A 14960-nucleotide genomic window follows, 5' to 3' on the forward strand; every position below is an offset into this window, starting at 1 on the left:
ACAATAGCAAACATCCTGAGGTCACAATAACAAGAAATACAAAGATTAAACTGAGTTTATCCCAAAGATACTTACATGCGTGACAGCAGGAATGCCAAGTCAGCATGGGATTTGCAAGCTTTTGTTTGTCTCAGTTCTTCCCATTCTGAAACTTTAGCTCCGATGTTAACTTGTGTCTTTCTCTGTTCCTCAGACAATGCTTTCATAGCTTTCTGCTTCTTCTTTGCCGGCTCAGCCATGACGATAGTGTGAAAAACTCCAGACCGAAACCATTCCATCCATGTTGTGTTTGTGTGTGTCGGACATAATACTAGTGTTGGTAACACCACATTAAAATAATAGGAACAGCGTTTTAAAAGGTCTAAATGTCCTCACGTGGTTTCCATTCTATACATTTTGCTTTGTTTTTTTTCTTCGCTACATACTTCCAGATTCATATATGTTGTTACAAAGTTGTAACATGTTTTTCTCTCATGTTCTCTTCATTTATTTTATTTATTTAAGGACAGTGCACAATCATTAACATTTCTGTATATGTGCCAATGTAAGCCAGTTGGCTAATTTTCAGCTGTAGATGTTATGTGAACCCTCCGTTAGTCAGCTGTTAGCTGCAGGTCTTGTCTGTGGGTATCGTCCTTATCTTTGTGCGTTTGTTTTTCTCTGCTCACTAGCCGTTGTCTCTTCCTACCTAGATCCCTTTAGCGGAGATGGAAGCTCTGTCTCTGGCCTCGGAGAAATCCTGGTCCCTAGCTCTGACAGACGACTCGGCCGCTGGCGATTTTAACCCCCTCTTTCTAACCAGTCTGGAATGCAATGTACTGACAGTTCTCTCTCTTTGTCTTCCTCCATCCCTCTTTCTCTTCCTCCTCTTCCCCCCCGCAGTTTGTAGTGTGTCCTTTCCCAGGGCACTTCCAAAGCCACTTGTCCCCCGCTCCCCCCCTCCCCCTACTGCTCACACACTGGGGTGGAACAGGCTTGGGTTGATAGAGCTAACCAACCGGATGCTACGTTAGCTAAACAGCTAATCTGCACTTCCCATACACATCCCAGCACAACTAAAACATTTAAAAAGGGGCTCTAATCAGCTTTTTTTTAAAATTTGATGTTCTCTACCTTCCTTCTGTTTTAGGCAGTAGTCAGCTTTGTTTTAGGACAAATTATTACACTAGAACCCACCCTACCCAGCACTAAACAGCAAGCAGGCTAAGTCAACAATTAGCTGAACATAGAGGAGCATTTAGCAGCTAACATTCTGTTAAAAAAAGGGACAAATATTCAGGACTTAATGGAGCCCAAAACTGAGCAAAAGAAGACTTAATGTAGGAAAACTGAGACAGTCCTCGTGACAGTATTTACAAATTCTAAATATAGTGACTCACTTTTTAATCACTCATGAGGCCACATATGGAAAAAATGTTAACACTTCATCAGACAGGAACTAATAGTTTCCTATAATTTCTTATATGAAACTGTAAATGCATAGGGACATTCCTGGAAACAACTATGTCATCTGTTATTACCTGCAGTACAGGGACAGTAAACACATTGTTCACGTGGGACATTTCCAATCCACAATTTCCATTGCATTGCTCACAAAGCATTAGTCTTGTTGTCTGTGTACAGCAGGTCAGCTGCATATGGAAAATGGAAAGTCTTTCTGAAAGCACGCATACAATACAGCACGTATGGAGAATAAAGTGTCCAATAATAAGTGAAACTAAAGAATATTAACTTGAGATTAAATGGGGCCCTTTTTGGCTTATACACTTTCCACAACTGACTAGACTTCAATGACTCTGACTTTTCTCTATTTTCTCAATAAGTATTCTCAAATTACATCATTTTATCCAGGAAAAATTTAGGTAATTACCAGGGAATCACAGACTATCTGTGACTGTCTGTGATTCCCTGGTAATTACCTAAATTTTTGTACCTGAAAACAGGGATACATCCTGAGTATGTGTGTCGGACTGGCTTGGCATGTGTGAGTTAACATCATATTATAGCGCGTAACCTCTGACATATATAGCAATAAAGCAATAAAAGCGTCAGCTAAATGATATGTAATGTAATGTACGGTAATATTATGAATCAGTTCTTAAGTGAACACAAAATGCCAACGCTTTAATTTATGCCGCATGGAAAGCAATCGGAGCCAGTTGCATCAGGCACAATAATGCACTCTATATGTCTTGATGTGAAAAATAATGGATTTTAGACCCGGACATGTGCATGCTCACTGGTGGTGGCATGTTACTAAGTACATTTACTCAACTACTGTACTTAATTATACATTTGAGGTACTTTACTTAAGTCTTTTCCTTTCATGCCTTTTTCTACTTCTACTACTTTAAATTTCAAAGAGAAATATTGTACATTTGACTTGACTACATTCATCTAAAAGCTTTAGTTACTTTACAAATTAAGATTTCAGCACACAAAACACATGTAGTTTATAAAATACAATGCTTTAATGTATATTGAAATACCCAACCTATCTTTCTAAAGACCTGTTCACAAGTCCAGCTGAAATGATTAGCCGATTAAACACTCAGTTGATTGACAGAACAGTTTGGATCGTTTCCCGTTTCTAAAATGTGAGGATGTTTCTGCATTGAGTAGTTTTACTTTTAATACTTTAACTACATTTTCCTGATGACACTTACATACTTTTACTTAACTCACAGTTTCAATGCAACAGTGTTAAATGTAACAGAATTAACAGTGTATTTTTACTGTGTGGTATTACTAGTACTTTTACTTAAAGCTATAGTGGGTAGTTTCAGTCGCCCCCATAAGGAATTCTAAGTAATGACAAGGCACGTCCACATGATCCAAGCCTTTGGTGATTGCACACCACCCCCACCCCTCCTCCACCAAACCTTTATTTGTCCCACAGGGGGGAAATTGCGGACAGAGCTGATAGGATTAATTAGCTTTTGTATCAACTCATTTGACAATGGCCTCAATGTAACAGAAGTTCAATAATATAGAATAGTCGTGCCCTATAGCTTTAAGTGAAGGATCTAAATACTTCTTCCACCACTGATCCTCACAAGAATTAATCTATACACTCCTCCATGCTATCCTGTCCCAGTGGGCTATTGTCATTGAAAGGACAACTTTCTCTTTAAATTGAAACTTGAATTAAATGTCAACTGGGTGTCAGGGTATAATTAACAACCAGTTTGTCTCATTAAAGGTCACACTCCCCTGTCGTCTTCCCCAGAGAGAGAGAGACTCACTGTAACCTTGACAGTCTCAAAAACGGAGAATGATGACCAACACATGACAAAGAAATCGCTGTTAATTGAATTGTGCTGGGACAAACACACAAAAAGACGGGTAGTGAGGAGATAGAGGGGTACAAGAGGCATTGAAAGACCCTGGTGAACAATCAGTACGTTTACATGCACATAATATTTTGTTTTTAGCCCCTAATCCAAAAAAGACGATATTCCGATTAAGCTGTTTACATGGCTAATGAAACTAAATATTCAACTAATATTCAGCATGTAGCCGTTCAAAGCCGTGCAAAATAGGATTTTTTTTCAAAGTGTTCCACCAGTAGTGGACTTGTTCAACCATGCGATCTAAGCGTCGCTCTTTCAGTCCTTCAACCCTACTCTGAAGAGGACACGCTTGCGATGTTTGGTAATATCCCAAAACCTGTTAATATCCAAGTCTTTCATAATGTTTACAAGTCTAGCTGTGTTTCTCCGTACTTTCTTTTGGCCATGCATCTCCCTGCAAACTGTTGGCTGGTTAGTTTGGGTACCACAACCATAGCAACAGACAAAGCTAGCTATAAGCCCTAAACAGGCAAAAGGCCCTAAACTGTGCTAAAAACCCTGATTGAGACGCATTTTCTGAATGCTTTGTATATGTCCAAAGAATGCCTCTAAAACCCGAATAATACCAGCATTTCCAACATGTCCTAAGTGGAAAATGCTATATTCAGGTAAAGGCCTTATTCGGAATATTCGTCTCAATCAATCTTATTTGGAGTATTGTCATGCTCGGAATAATAGTGGAATATTAGTGCGCATGTAAACGTATAAACTGTGCCCTCCAACTTTCTCTTTTCTTTCTCATTCCACCTTTCCAGCCTAATGTGTGTTACTCTGCAGTCCAGTCCAGTAAAGTAGTGCGCATCCTCACATGCCAGTTTGCAGTTTTCTTTCCTTTGTCTCTACTGGTATCTCTTCTTTGTCTTATTCTCCTCCGTCTCTCTCTCTGCAACCTCCTTTTACTCCCTTCTACCTTTCCTTAGTTGTCTTATTCCTATGTGCTTTACATGTACTGTATGGCCCCTTCCTATAAGTCTTCTTCCGTGTTTAATACTTGTCTTCTGTCCCCTGGCGTTTTAGTAGTTTTGAGTCCTTTGAGTTGTCCTTGTGTTTGCTACTTGGGTGTAAAGTGTGCTGGAACTCCAGTATCTCTGTGATGAATGTGAACTCGTTCTGTAAAGGGTCAGGCAGCAGGACACTGCCCCAGCTGACACACAATCACGGAGCAGGCTTAAGTAATGTGACATGACTGCTGGTGTTAATGGAGACACAATACGGAGTTAGTCGGACAGGGAAAACACACCGGACATCGTGAAGCTAGATTCATCCACGATCGCTCACCTGGCTGTTCATACCGAACGCTCGATTCTCTGCAGCATCACAATGCCACCCTACGTGTGTGTGTGTGTGTGTGTTGTGTGTGGTGTGTGTGTGTGTGTGTGTGTGTGTGTGTGTGTGTGTGTGTGTGTGTGTGTGTGTGTAACTCTGTCTGTCTGTCCGTCCCTCTCTCCGTGTGCCTGATCGTCTGTTTTGATCTAGTCACAGCTGAGAAGTGAAGACAGCCAAAATCCCAATAAACTTGGGTGTTTTATTTTGCAATTGGAAATTTCAAAATGTCCAGCGTGTGGTCTTCCTCCTATGTGATTACCTGCCTGGCTTGACACATTTGCTAGCTGCTTGCGGACGAAATATGGGAGATGCAAAAATGATCGCAGCCGGTGTAGCTGCACAGACAGATTGGATAATATGAAAATAGCCTCGCCTCACGATGCTTTGCCCCACTTCTGCGTCCGGTGTGTTTTTGCTGTTACAATTTTAAAAAACAATCTAACATAAAAGCATTTGGAAATTTCAACCTAGCATGGTCTTGCTTCTGTGATCTGTGGCAGCTCTGTGCCAGTCGAATCCAACATGCAAAGATCCCGTCTGCTTTCTGTGTATGCTGATGACCTCTGCCTCTTTCCCTACATGGCGTCTTAGAAAGATATCAACTGTGAATGTGTTAGAGTGTGAAAGTGTGTAAGTTTAAGAGTAGCCCCGATCCTTGCAGCTCCAGAGGGACCCTGACTCTCTTGTCTCTTTCCCCAGCTGGAGCAGCTGGATCCTGGGGAGCCACTGGAGGACAACCTGCTGAGCGTCAGGAAGCCTGCGGTGGGACGCACACACTCCCTGCCCAACGACAGCTACATGTCCCCCCCCCTGCCGACCTCTGGCAACACGGACCCGGCTCCAGCACACCTTTTAGCACAGACACAGGGGCCACAGCACATACGGGGCACCCACAGAGCGCAATCAGGTAATGTATGCTGCAATAATCATACAATTTTGCAGAAACCGCAGTTGCTGCCTGGCAGCTTATTTGACTTGTTTGGATCCAGAATTTGTGACATCTCATTAGGATAGGACTAGTTGGGATCAATGAAAGTACATACCCAAGATATTTTCCTGACATCCTGCGAGTCCCCTCACGTTCCGCTCTCTGTGTGTTGGCGTTTTCAAAATCCCTTCGCTTCGGCAAACAACAACAAACTTTGAGCTGGCTAGCTACACGCTGAAAATAGCAAGCAAAAAAAAAATGTATCATGCAGGCCTGCTTGGTTCTTTAGGGGTACGATTGTAACGATTTACAAATAATATGCATATTTGACATGTACTCTCTAACTGGGGTGTTTTGGGACGGATTGGCAGGATTGCTATGAAATACACACAGCTAGGGCCTGAAAATAACACCCGACCAGCTGTCAAATGCTGGTGAATTTTGCAATTGGCGGGTAACACTGTCAATCTGCCTGCCACATTGGCAGGTAGCCAATGAGAATTGAGTGATTCAGATGCGTAACTATCGGTAAGCAGGGTACGCAGTTGCCTACGTGCTTGGACCAATCAGGGGCCTGCATCACAGGACGACATTAATTGACAGACAGGGCCGCCTATCACATTTATACTACTTGCAACAATTCCAGTAGTCTATTATTACTATTAGTAGTAGTCTATTGCAGGGTGCAGTTGTTCCACCAAAACAAGTTCCTACCCTAGACTATTTTGCAGAGCCACCATCGTTGCATCCAGAGCTTAGCACCGCCCAAGACGATTGTGATTAAAGAAATACATTGTTGCCAGACCTAACTGCACAGCGCTGTGGAGATAGTTCTGGCAATGCAAGACTAGGACAGGACAAACAATTGAAAGCTTTAAGCTTAACGTGACGCAAGTTGACACCGAACCTCTGAGAATGAACACCCCTGCTGAACCTGTTGTTGTTTCATATTCAGTGCTGTGCTTGTTTGCGTGCAGGCTCCAGTAGCTCAGTGTGTTCACAACCAGAGGAGGGTTCCCAGCGGCTGAGCGTCCCCGCAGACTGCTTCAGACCCATCAGCCCCCACAGCCACTCCGACTCAGAGAGTATACCACGACTACCACCTCCCAGAAGCGCACGCACACTCAGCCGCACGCTCCACAGACAGGTGACTAAATCTCACTGTGTCCCATTTTCACTCTTGTAGTCGTGTCCTGTTTGTGTCTGTGCTGTATGTGAAGAAAGCTCAGTGGTTGGCAACCATGTGCCCTTTAGGCCCAATGATGTGGAAGTTTGTATTCATACCAAACACTACAGAGGGTGATTTCACTCATTAAAGCACTTTCTAGAAGAGACAAGAAGCTGAACTGGAGTGCTGGGTCTTTGGTGTGAATGAAAACCCATTGAGTCTTTTGTTATGTATATGTATATATATACAAGTACCAGTCCAGTGTTCAACAAAGAGGTTTGCACAATGGCCCGGGGGCAATTAAAAGTGGGTAGGGCTGGGTACCGAATTCAATATTTTTTAGGCTCCGACCGGATTGCCTCTTAAGTATTGAGTGTTGAAAAATGCCTTGTTATTCAATACCCGATTTCAATACCTAAAGAGTAAATCTCATCAGCGTCAGTGAGCCAATAAGCATGCAGCATTCTACCAAGATCTAATAATGTTTGAGATTGGTGTTACACGTTGTAGAGGTGGACAGGAAAAACCCACAGACACTTGGCTCACGTAGTAGGAATGGAAAAAAGGAAAATAATTTGAAAGAAAGTAATTTGAAATGTTGTAATTTTTTTGTTTTATAAATATAGTATAGAAAAAAGTATAGTTTTGGAACCGGAATCAAAGTCACGGTATCGGTATTGACATTTTTTAACAATAGCCAGCCCTATGAGTGGGCAAATGGGTTGTCATTTTTATAGTTCTGTTGCCCACGTTGGAGAAAATGTGTTGAATGTTTTGATTTGAATGTGCCGTTGGCCAATAAAGAATTGAGTTTGCGCTAGTGGTGCGTGACTGGCTGCGTACGAGCTAAAGCGAAAGAGACTGCTTCAAGTCCTCTTGGGTGGCAGTAGAGGATGTCATCAACTAAATATAACAATTGACTTGAGACATTTTTTGATAACCACTAAAACAAATAATACATATGCTGTAAGAGCCAGTAAAAATTGACTTCAGGCTATCTCAACGTTGAACCCTGCAGTTAAAAGTTTGGACGCACCTTCTGATCCTATGGTTTTTGTTTTGTAGTGTACTGAACTGTATTCTGCCTTCCTATGCTCACTGACTGACTTATGCCTTGTAGTAATGAGGGGCTGCATTTCTCTTGACTTAGTTGAGAGATTCTTGCCAAAATAAATAGAATAGGGCTATGTACTGTACACCAACACTACCCACCAACAAAAAGGAGTTGGTTGAGTCATGATCGCGCATTGTGGAAGTAGCCTACGTGCTAACACTGCTGTGGTGATGGCTCAACCAACTCCTTCTTGTCTGTTATAGGCTGGAACACTCTTTGTTATGCTTTGTGGTGCAGGTGGGCACAGGTTGTTGTTGTTGCCATTCGTAGAGCCTGGGCTTTCTACAGAGACCGCGGTGTTTTACAGTTTACAGTTCTGGGGACAGGCAGCTAGCGCACATGAGATGTTGGCTGACAAAAGATGTTGTAGCCTAAAAAACGAGTGACATCGCTTAGGGCACCTTTAAAGCAGACCATGGCTACTTTGAATAATGTCAAATCTTTAACATATTTCGGTTTGTTAAACACTTTTTTTGGGTACTACATCATTCCATGTGTTATTTTATAGTTGTAATGTATTCAGTATTGATCTACTTTACAATAGCCAATAGAAAAGAATAAAGAAAAACCATTGAAAGAGAAGGTGTGTCTTTTGACTGGTACTATATATATATATATATATATATATATATATATATTATGTATAAAATATTATATAATTTTTCTCCCAGTTTTGACCCTGTTGTAAAAATGGGTTTAGAGCTTTCCTAAATCTCTTTCCTTGTTGCATGTTCTAAACAGTTTCACTTTTCTTCTTCCTTCCTTCTCCCCCTTCTTCCTGGTATTCCTTTCTGGTATTAACGTATCTGCCGTCTCATTCTCCATCTATCTGTATCTGTTACTCTCTGACCTCAGCTCAGTTGGGCCCAAAAGCCGCCCGATCCTGAGCTACTGCTCAAACACAGATACTCCTGTTTCTGAAAGCGCAGCAAACGGCAGACTTTAGCTGCCACTGGGCCGTTTCAGAAACACTGGACTCCACGTTCATCTTCCAAGAGACAGACTGATAAACCCCCCCTCCCCCCATTTGTCACTCATTTAAATTTCTGTCTACTGCTAACCATCAGCCATAAAGCATCTTAAACTCTCTTCCCAGCCTGTAGGAAACCTTATGGGACATTGAGTGTATTCATTCTTCTCTAGTCTTATACAAGCAGCAGGAGCTAGGTGTAACATTGCATCAGTGGATTTTGTTGGTAGCTGAGTGATAGAATGTATTCAAGTTCAGTTATGTTATTTGGTTGAGAAATGTACCCACAATGCAGTGCACTTACTCCATTATAAACTATACAGCTCAGGGGATTACTACAGAACAGCGAGTGCTGTCCATATGCATTTGGCCATTTTGTACAAGCAGTACCACAGCGATAGTGTGTGTTTTCTATTGACTGGGTTAGTGCTTCAAATGTACATATAGTTGTTAACCAGAGGACAGTAGCACTTAATCCGATTTTTGCTTCAAAATAAGTGTGACAGGGTGACGTTTTCTTAGTAATATACCAGTGATTATGTGTTACTTGGTGTTGTGCTGCTGTGGCTGGTGATTGGTGGTTGGCTGGGCCGGGTTGTGATATCATTGGCCACTAGGTGTCACTGTAGTCCCACCATTCAGGCTCATGCAAGGGGAACCCAAAAATCTCTCAAAGTGCCATTCGCAAAAAACTCCACAGATTCAAAACACTTTAATTGACTTAATTCAACACAAATATTATTTGCTCCCCCCAGTTTGTGGTCTGTGAACAACAAGTCATGAGGACATGTCATGAGTTTTAGCAACCATTGTGCTTACTAACCCCTTCCTCTCCTACAGTAGCTGCACATTATGCTGGCCCTCTGACTATTGGCCTCACACCCCCCAGATGGTTTTGGTTCAGAGGTTAGCATGACGCAACGGAAACACTGATAAGAATTTGGTTGGTGGTTTACAGGGTTATGTGTGACTGGTCAAAGGTCAGAGGGTCCAGGGGTCCGGCTCAGAGTTCACCGTGTCAGCCAGCGCTCGGCAACCCAGTTCTTCTCTCCAGTCCAATTAGTAAAAGCAGCCAACACACAAGTCTATATTTATTTAATTCCAACAACTAACATCACATTCATAATGCTTTTAGATAGTTGGTATATGGGCGCCTGGGAGAGCAGGCACCCATGTATATGCACCCATATAATATAATAATTGTGTTATTTTTAAAGTAAAGTAGTTGAACACTTATCAAGTCCCTTTAAAGACCACCTCCAGACATTTTTCAAGACAAAGCATAATACTCCTCTTTGATAATCATATGTCTGTCATGGGTTTTAACCAAACAAGTTGGGTTGTTTTTGAGTTTTTTTTTTTGGCAGTACAAAATTATTAAAATTACTAGTGAATAAGGGAAAAAAATTGTAACTCAAAGATATCACCATTAACTTCCCCAGAGGATTACTTACATTAAGACAATATAAAACATTTTCCGAAATCTAATGTTGAAATATGCAAATGAGGCGTTATCTAATAATAACTGTTCAGGAGGTCAGGATATTCCGGAGAAATCTACGGAAACAAAAAGACAAATTTTTCATAAAATAAACCACCTAATGTGTATTCAGGATGTACAGTATTTTCCCCACTAGTCTGAAAAAAGATGTGTCAATGGAAGCAACATAGCCCGCAAAAATTAAAAAAATGTTTTTGCTTGTTGTGTCACCCGTTGAAAAAAACTATATAAATAGTTTTCTAATATATTATTCTGCAGCACATAAGATGTCTCCTACTTCACTAAGGAGTCCGTTCTCCCTGAATGTGAGCTGCAGGTTTCCAGTTTCCACATCACACTTGTGTCAGTCGCGCATTAGATCAGGGTTGGCTTCCAGACCAGTTGTGATGTTACCAAGTCCGGCTGGTTTTCCATCAGATGGAAAAACAACATGCTGGCTCAGCCTTAGCAGCACAGTAAACTAGTAGAAAAAACCCAAAGAACACATCCAATAATGTCACAAGTTGGTTACCCAACTTCATATTGTCAAATCGCAATATGGGATTCTGCCATTGAGTATCTAATGTGACCTCTGTGTTACACTCTTTGCAGAATGTGTTGCAATTCAAAGCAACGCTGCCCCCGAAGCGAAGTCCAGACCGGACTCTGGCCAGACGGTGAACTCTGACCCAAACTACTGCTTCTCATCCTCATCACCTCGCACTAACTAGTCGCCCCCCTGTCATCTCCTCCTGCCTTCCTCAACTGCACATTTACCAACATCTCCTCACCCTTTTCTCCTAAATATTTCACCCCCCCTCTCCCGTCCATGCCCCTTCTTCCAGGTTGCAGTGTCTACTGATTCTCAGGAGGCCCTGTGTTCCGAGGGAGGGGAGAGCAATGAAGGACTTGTGAATGTGGTCTCTCTGGGCCTCCCTCTATCTCCCTCCGCCTCTCCCTCACCCTGCTCCCATCATCCTCAGCGGCCGCTTTCTCTCTGCCCGGTCCCCTCCCCTAAACCCCCGCGGCCCAGCAGCGTGCACACCCAGCTTTGTGAGCAGCACTGCCTCGCCTCCTACTCCCCTTCCTCCTCACCCCCTCCGCCCCTCCCAGCCAGGCTGCGGCGGCAGGACGAGGCCTCGGCGGACGAGGAAGTGTCCCTCATCACCCACGCGGGGTTGGCCGCCAGTGATGACGTCATAGCGGACGACAGCGGCGGCTACGCCCGCGGTCCGTGTCTGAGGCAGCTGAAGCGGTTCCACAGCGCCGACGTGCAGGGCCACGGCGCCCCCCTGCCCCGCCCCCGCCCTTACTCCTGGTTGGACGACCTGCGGTGTCACTCGGACGAGGTGTGCTCATCGGCTGAGTCCAGCGCCCAGACCAGCACCGCCTCCGCCTCCTCCGGGTTTGTGTCGCGGGCCAACAGCCTGCAGGCCCACGGCCTGACGTCCACTCAGACATCGTTGCCCTCGCCCCGACGAAAGAAGAAGATGAGCCCGCCGTGCATCTCCGTGGACCCCCCGGACGGACTGGAGCCTCAGTCTGGCCTCTACTCGGGCCTCGGGGGCATGGGACTGGGGGCGTTAGGGATGCCCCCAGCTGTGCCCAGCCGGGACACCTGCCTGAGGAGGAGAGCACCCTCCAGTGACTCGAAGGACTCCTTTGACCTGGGAGTTGGAGAGGGCTCGGGACAGGATGGAGGCACGCCAAACACCAACAACAACCCCAAGCTACTGACTCTTCCCAGAGAAGACAAGCTCTGAGCACTGAACCTGTAACACACACACACACACACACACACACACACACACACACACACACACACACACACACACACACACACACACACACACAGCTGGACAAAACCCTCTACACACACACACACACACAAACACGCGATGCACACTGTGTATCTGTGATGGTCATAGTTCTAGTAATAATGCTGTAGAGAGTAATAATGGTATAGCTACAACAAACATCCTTGGTTTCATGAGTGCAGTACTGTAGTGGTGTGAGCGTCCCTATGTCTTTGTATTGTTACTGCCAAAACAAGCAGAGAAGAAGAGAGCACATGAAACAACAACACAAATATGGCCGTTTTCTCTTCTGCTACGCCTGCATGCCACTGGCTGCAGCTTGACCCCTGGAACATCTGGAGTGACATCAGCACCGGGGATCTGGCGCCCCCTGTGGTCGCTGTCTGAACTGCCTGGGGTAAGACAGGTGGGGTAAGACAGGTGGGCCTCGCCCGGTCAGTGGAGGTACCAAGCAATATGAACGTTTTAGAGACACTATTTTCTTAAATTATTGGGCCATAGTGTTTGTACAGGATGTTTTTTGTTTTTTTTAAATTCATTCGATTGTTATTTCCATGTCTTTTTTGTGATTTTATTTAGGTTTTTTTGTCAAAATGGTTTGTCTTTGTCTCTTCTTTTTTTCCCACCGTAGGATATTTGTAGCTTTCTTGGTTTACTAAGGAAAGTGAACGTTTTTCAAAGTGCTGAAAACATGTATTTGTAGGAATAATATATAAATAAATATATATAAAAAAAAAACAAGTCATTAAACTGAGCTTGGATTTTTAAGCACACACATTTGACCGTGGTGGTTTGATTGCTGAAGGAAAAATGAGGTTACGCTTGAAGATTTCCCATCGATTGGCTGATTCTCCTGAGTGTCTCACAGCCCCAACGTCTCTGTTTCAGAACAACAACTAAAAGTTCTTTCTACAGTCGTTTTCTTTAAATGACTTCTCTTGTGTGTGTGTGTGTGTGTGTGTGTGTGTGTGTGTGTTTGTGAGACTAAGGTTGCTCAAACCCACGGGTCCATTCAATCTGACCTCATAAGACAGAACCAATCTTTCCACAGACATTGGAGACTGTTGTGAAGCCAACATTAAAACACACCTACCGCAGCCATCTCGCCTGCCAACCTTCCCACGGTCACTGCTCTCTCTATCACCGTGAATGAAGGGATGGATGGATGAATGGAAACAGGACTGTTCCCGTTCAACACAAGGCGAGGCCAAATAGAAGTTCCCTGGATGGAACTCCAATTATATAGAAGTGTGCGCAGCGTAGCTCTGCATCACAGTGTTACTGTGGGAAATAGATTTAAAGGGGAAGTGTGAAGTGTGTGTGAGCGAAGGCTGATAAAGTGCCTCGAGTGATGTCACGTGAGTCAGCGTTGGTGGAGTCTGAAGACTACAGGTTAGAAAAATAACATTTCTGCAAGGCAAGGTTTAAGCACATTTCAGCAACAAGGCAATTCAAAGGGCTTTACATGAAAAGAGAAATTAAAAAAGAATGTAAGAAAAGCTTAAATAGAATAAGACGGGTACAAAATACTAGAATTAAAGTTCCACTGCATTGTGACCCCCGTTCTCTGCTGTGTTTGCTTTTTCAGGCTTCTTCAATGGGAAATTTACCAGGGCTCTCTCCGTTAATCTCAGATATTATCCTATGACTTTTGTATCACTTATTTCTCTTCGATACCCAGTTGCATATAGGCCTGTTTATTTCATTTTTCAAATTACACATAAAATTGGATATCGTCAAAGTAAGCCCTAAAAAGTTTTGTTTTCACGATGTTTCAATGTAGGATTGTGATATTGTTTTAATATGAAAATCTACATGGACTCTTAATTTAACATATGGTTGAGAGAAGTAAATGGATCCAAAAATGTTTACTTCTTAAACATGACTTTAATTTTTTGTGTAATGTAAGAAGGACTTTACGGAGCCCCCGAGGTGACATGAAGGGGGGGGGGGGGGGGGGGGGAATTACAAAAAAAACATGTACTGGGGACAAACACTTTTACAAGATCTTGAGTTTTATTTACGAGATCTTGACTTTGACATGGAGAAAAGAAAAAATTGGAGAAAAAAAAGTTAAAATAAAAGAAAAATTGAAATTAAAACATGTACTGGAACAAACACTTTGCAATATCTTGACTGTGAATTTGTATCACTTTTTTCGACAGACGACTGTATACTATGACTATTTTTGACACGCTATACAACAAATATGAACATTTTCAGCTCTTTAAGGACAATTGTGTTTGTATTCAACTTGTTTCTACCATGTATACTTACATACAGGTTTTTTTCATTTTTTTATCACTGTTGAAAGTTGAATGCTTCTTTATGGGTTTTTTTCCTGCTCAGTGTGGGTGATGTCACAGCTCCAGGGGTGTTGAGAGAGAATATTGTTTATAAAACTCTCTAACTTGCCACAATTTCTACTTCTCCACAATACATTATTCAAAATTTCAATGAAATTCATACTAATTTTTTGTTGTTGTATATATTCAAACAAACCATCACAAACAATATACTGAAAAAATGGAACACACCTCAGAGCCAAAAACCACAGAGAGGAAAGCTGGGAGGGAGGGAGACAAAACAACACACACACACACACACACACACACACATACACACAGTCAGAAAGACAGACAAGGGACCAAACACATGCACATTTAGCTTTTCAGCAATCCCAAGTATTTTCTGCAATGAAATGAATTTTGTAGTATTCTATGTGGGCCTTTTTTTTTTTTTTTTTTTTTTTTTGGCGCGGTGCTAATGTTCCACCAAATGTTGTTCCACTTCCTACCCGGGAC

General features: G+C 42.8%; 1 protein-coding gene across 12 annotated transcripts in view; it reads left to right on the forward strand.

Annotated features, from left to right (window-relative positions):
* cacna1g (calcium channel, voltage-dependent, T type, alpha 1G subunit) overlaps window positions 1-12933 on the forward strand; it is a 323409-nt gene extending 310476 nt beyond the window's left edge. For 8 of the 12 annotated variants that reach the window (XM_032502089.1, XM_032502090.1, XM_032502092.1 and 5 more), the window contains 4 exons: window positions 693-815; window positions 5379-5586; window positions 6585-6754; window positions 11185-12933. In XM_032502089.1, the coding sequence (XP_032357980.1) occupies window positions 693-815; window positions 5379-5586; window positions 6585-6754; window positions 11185-12102 (1419 nt within the window). In that variant the 3' untranslated portion in view covers window positions 12103-12933. Of the gene's footprint in view, window positions 1-692; window positions 816-5378; window positions 5587-6584; window positions 6755-8744; window positions 9552-11184 lie in introns of those variants that run through there. The other 4 variants (XM_032502097.1, XM_032502098.1, XM_032502099.1 and 1 more) reach the window with 2 other exon arrangements.
* Window positions 12934-14960: the final 2027 nt, after the last annotated feature.

This window comes from Etheostoma spectabile, chromosome 21 (genome assembly GCF_008692095.1).
Source record: "Etheostoma spectabile isolate EspeVRDwgs_2016 chromosome 21, UIUC_Espe_1.0, whole genome shotgun sequence".
Lineage (NCBI taxonomy): Eukaryota > Metazoa > Chordata > Actinopteri > Perciformes > Percidae > Etheostoma > Etheostoma spectabile.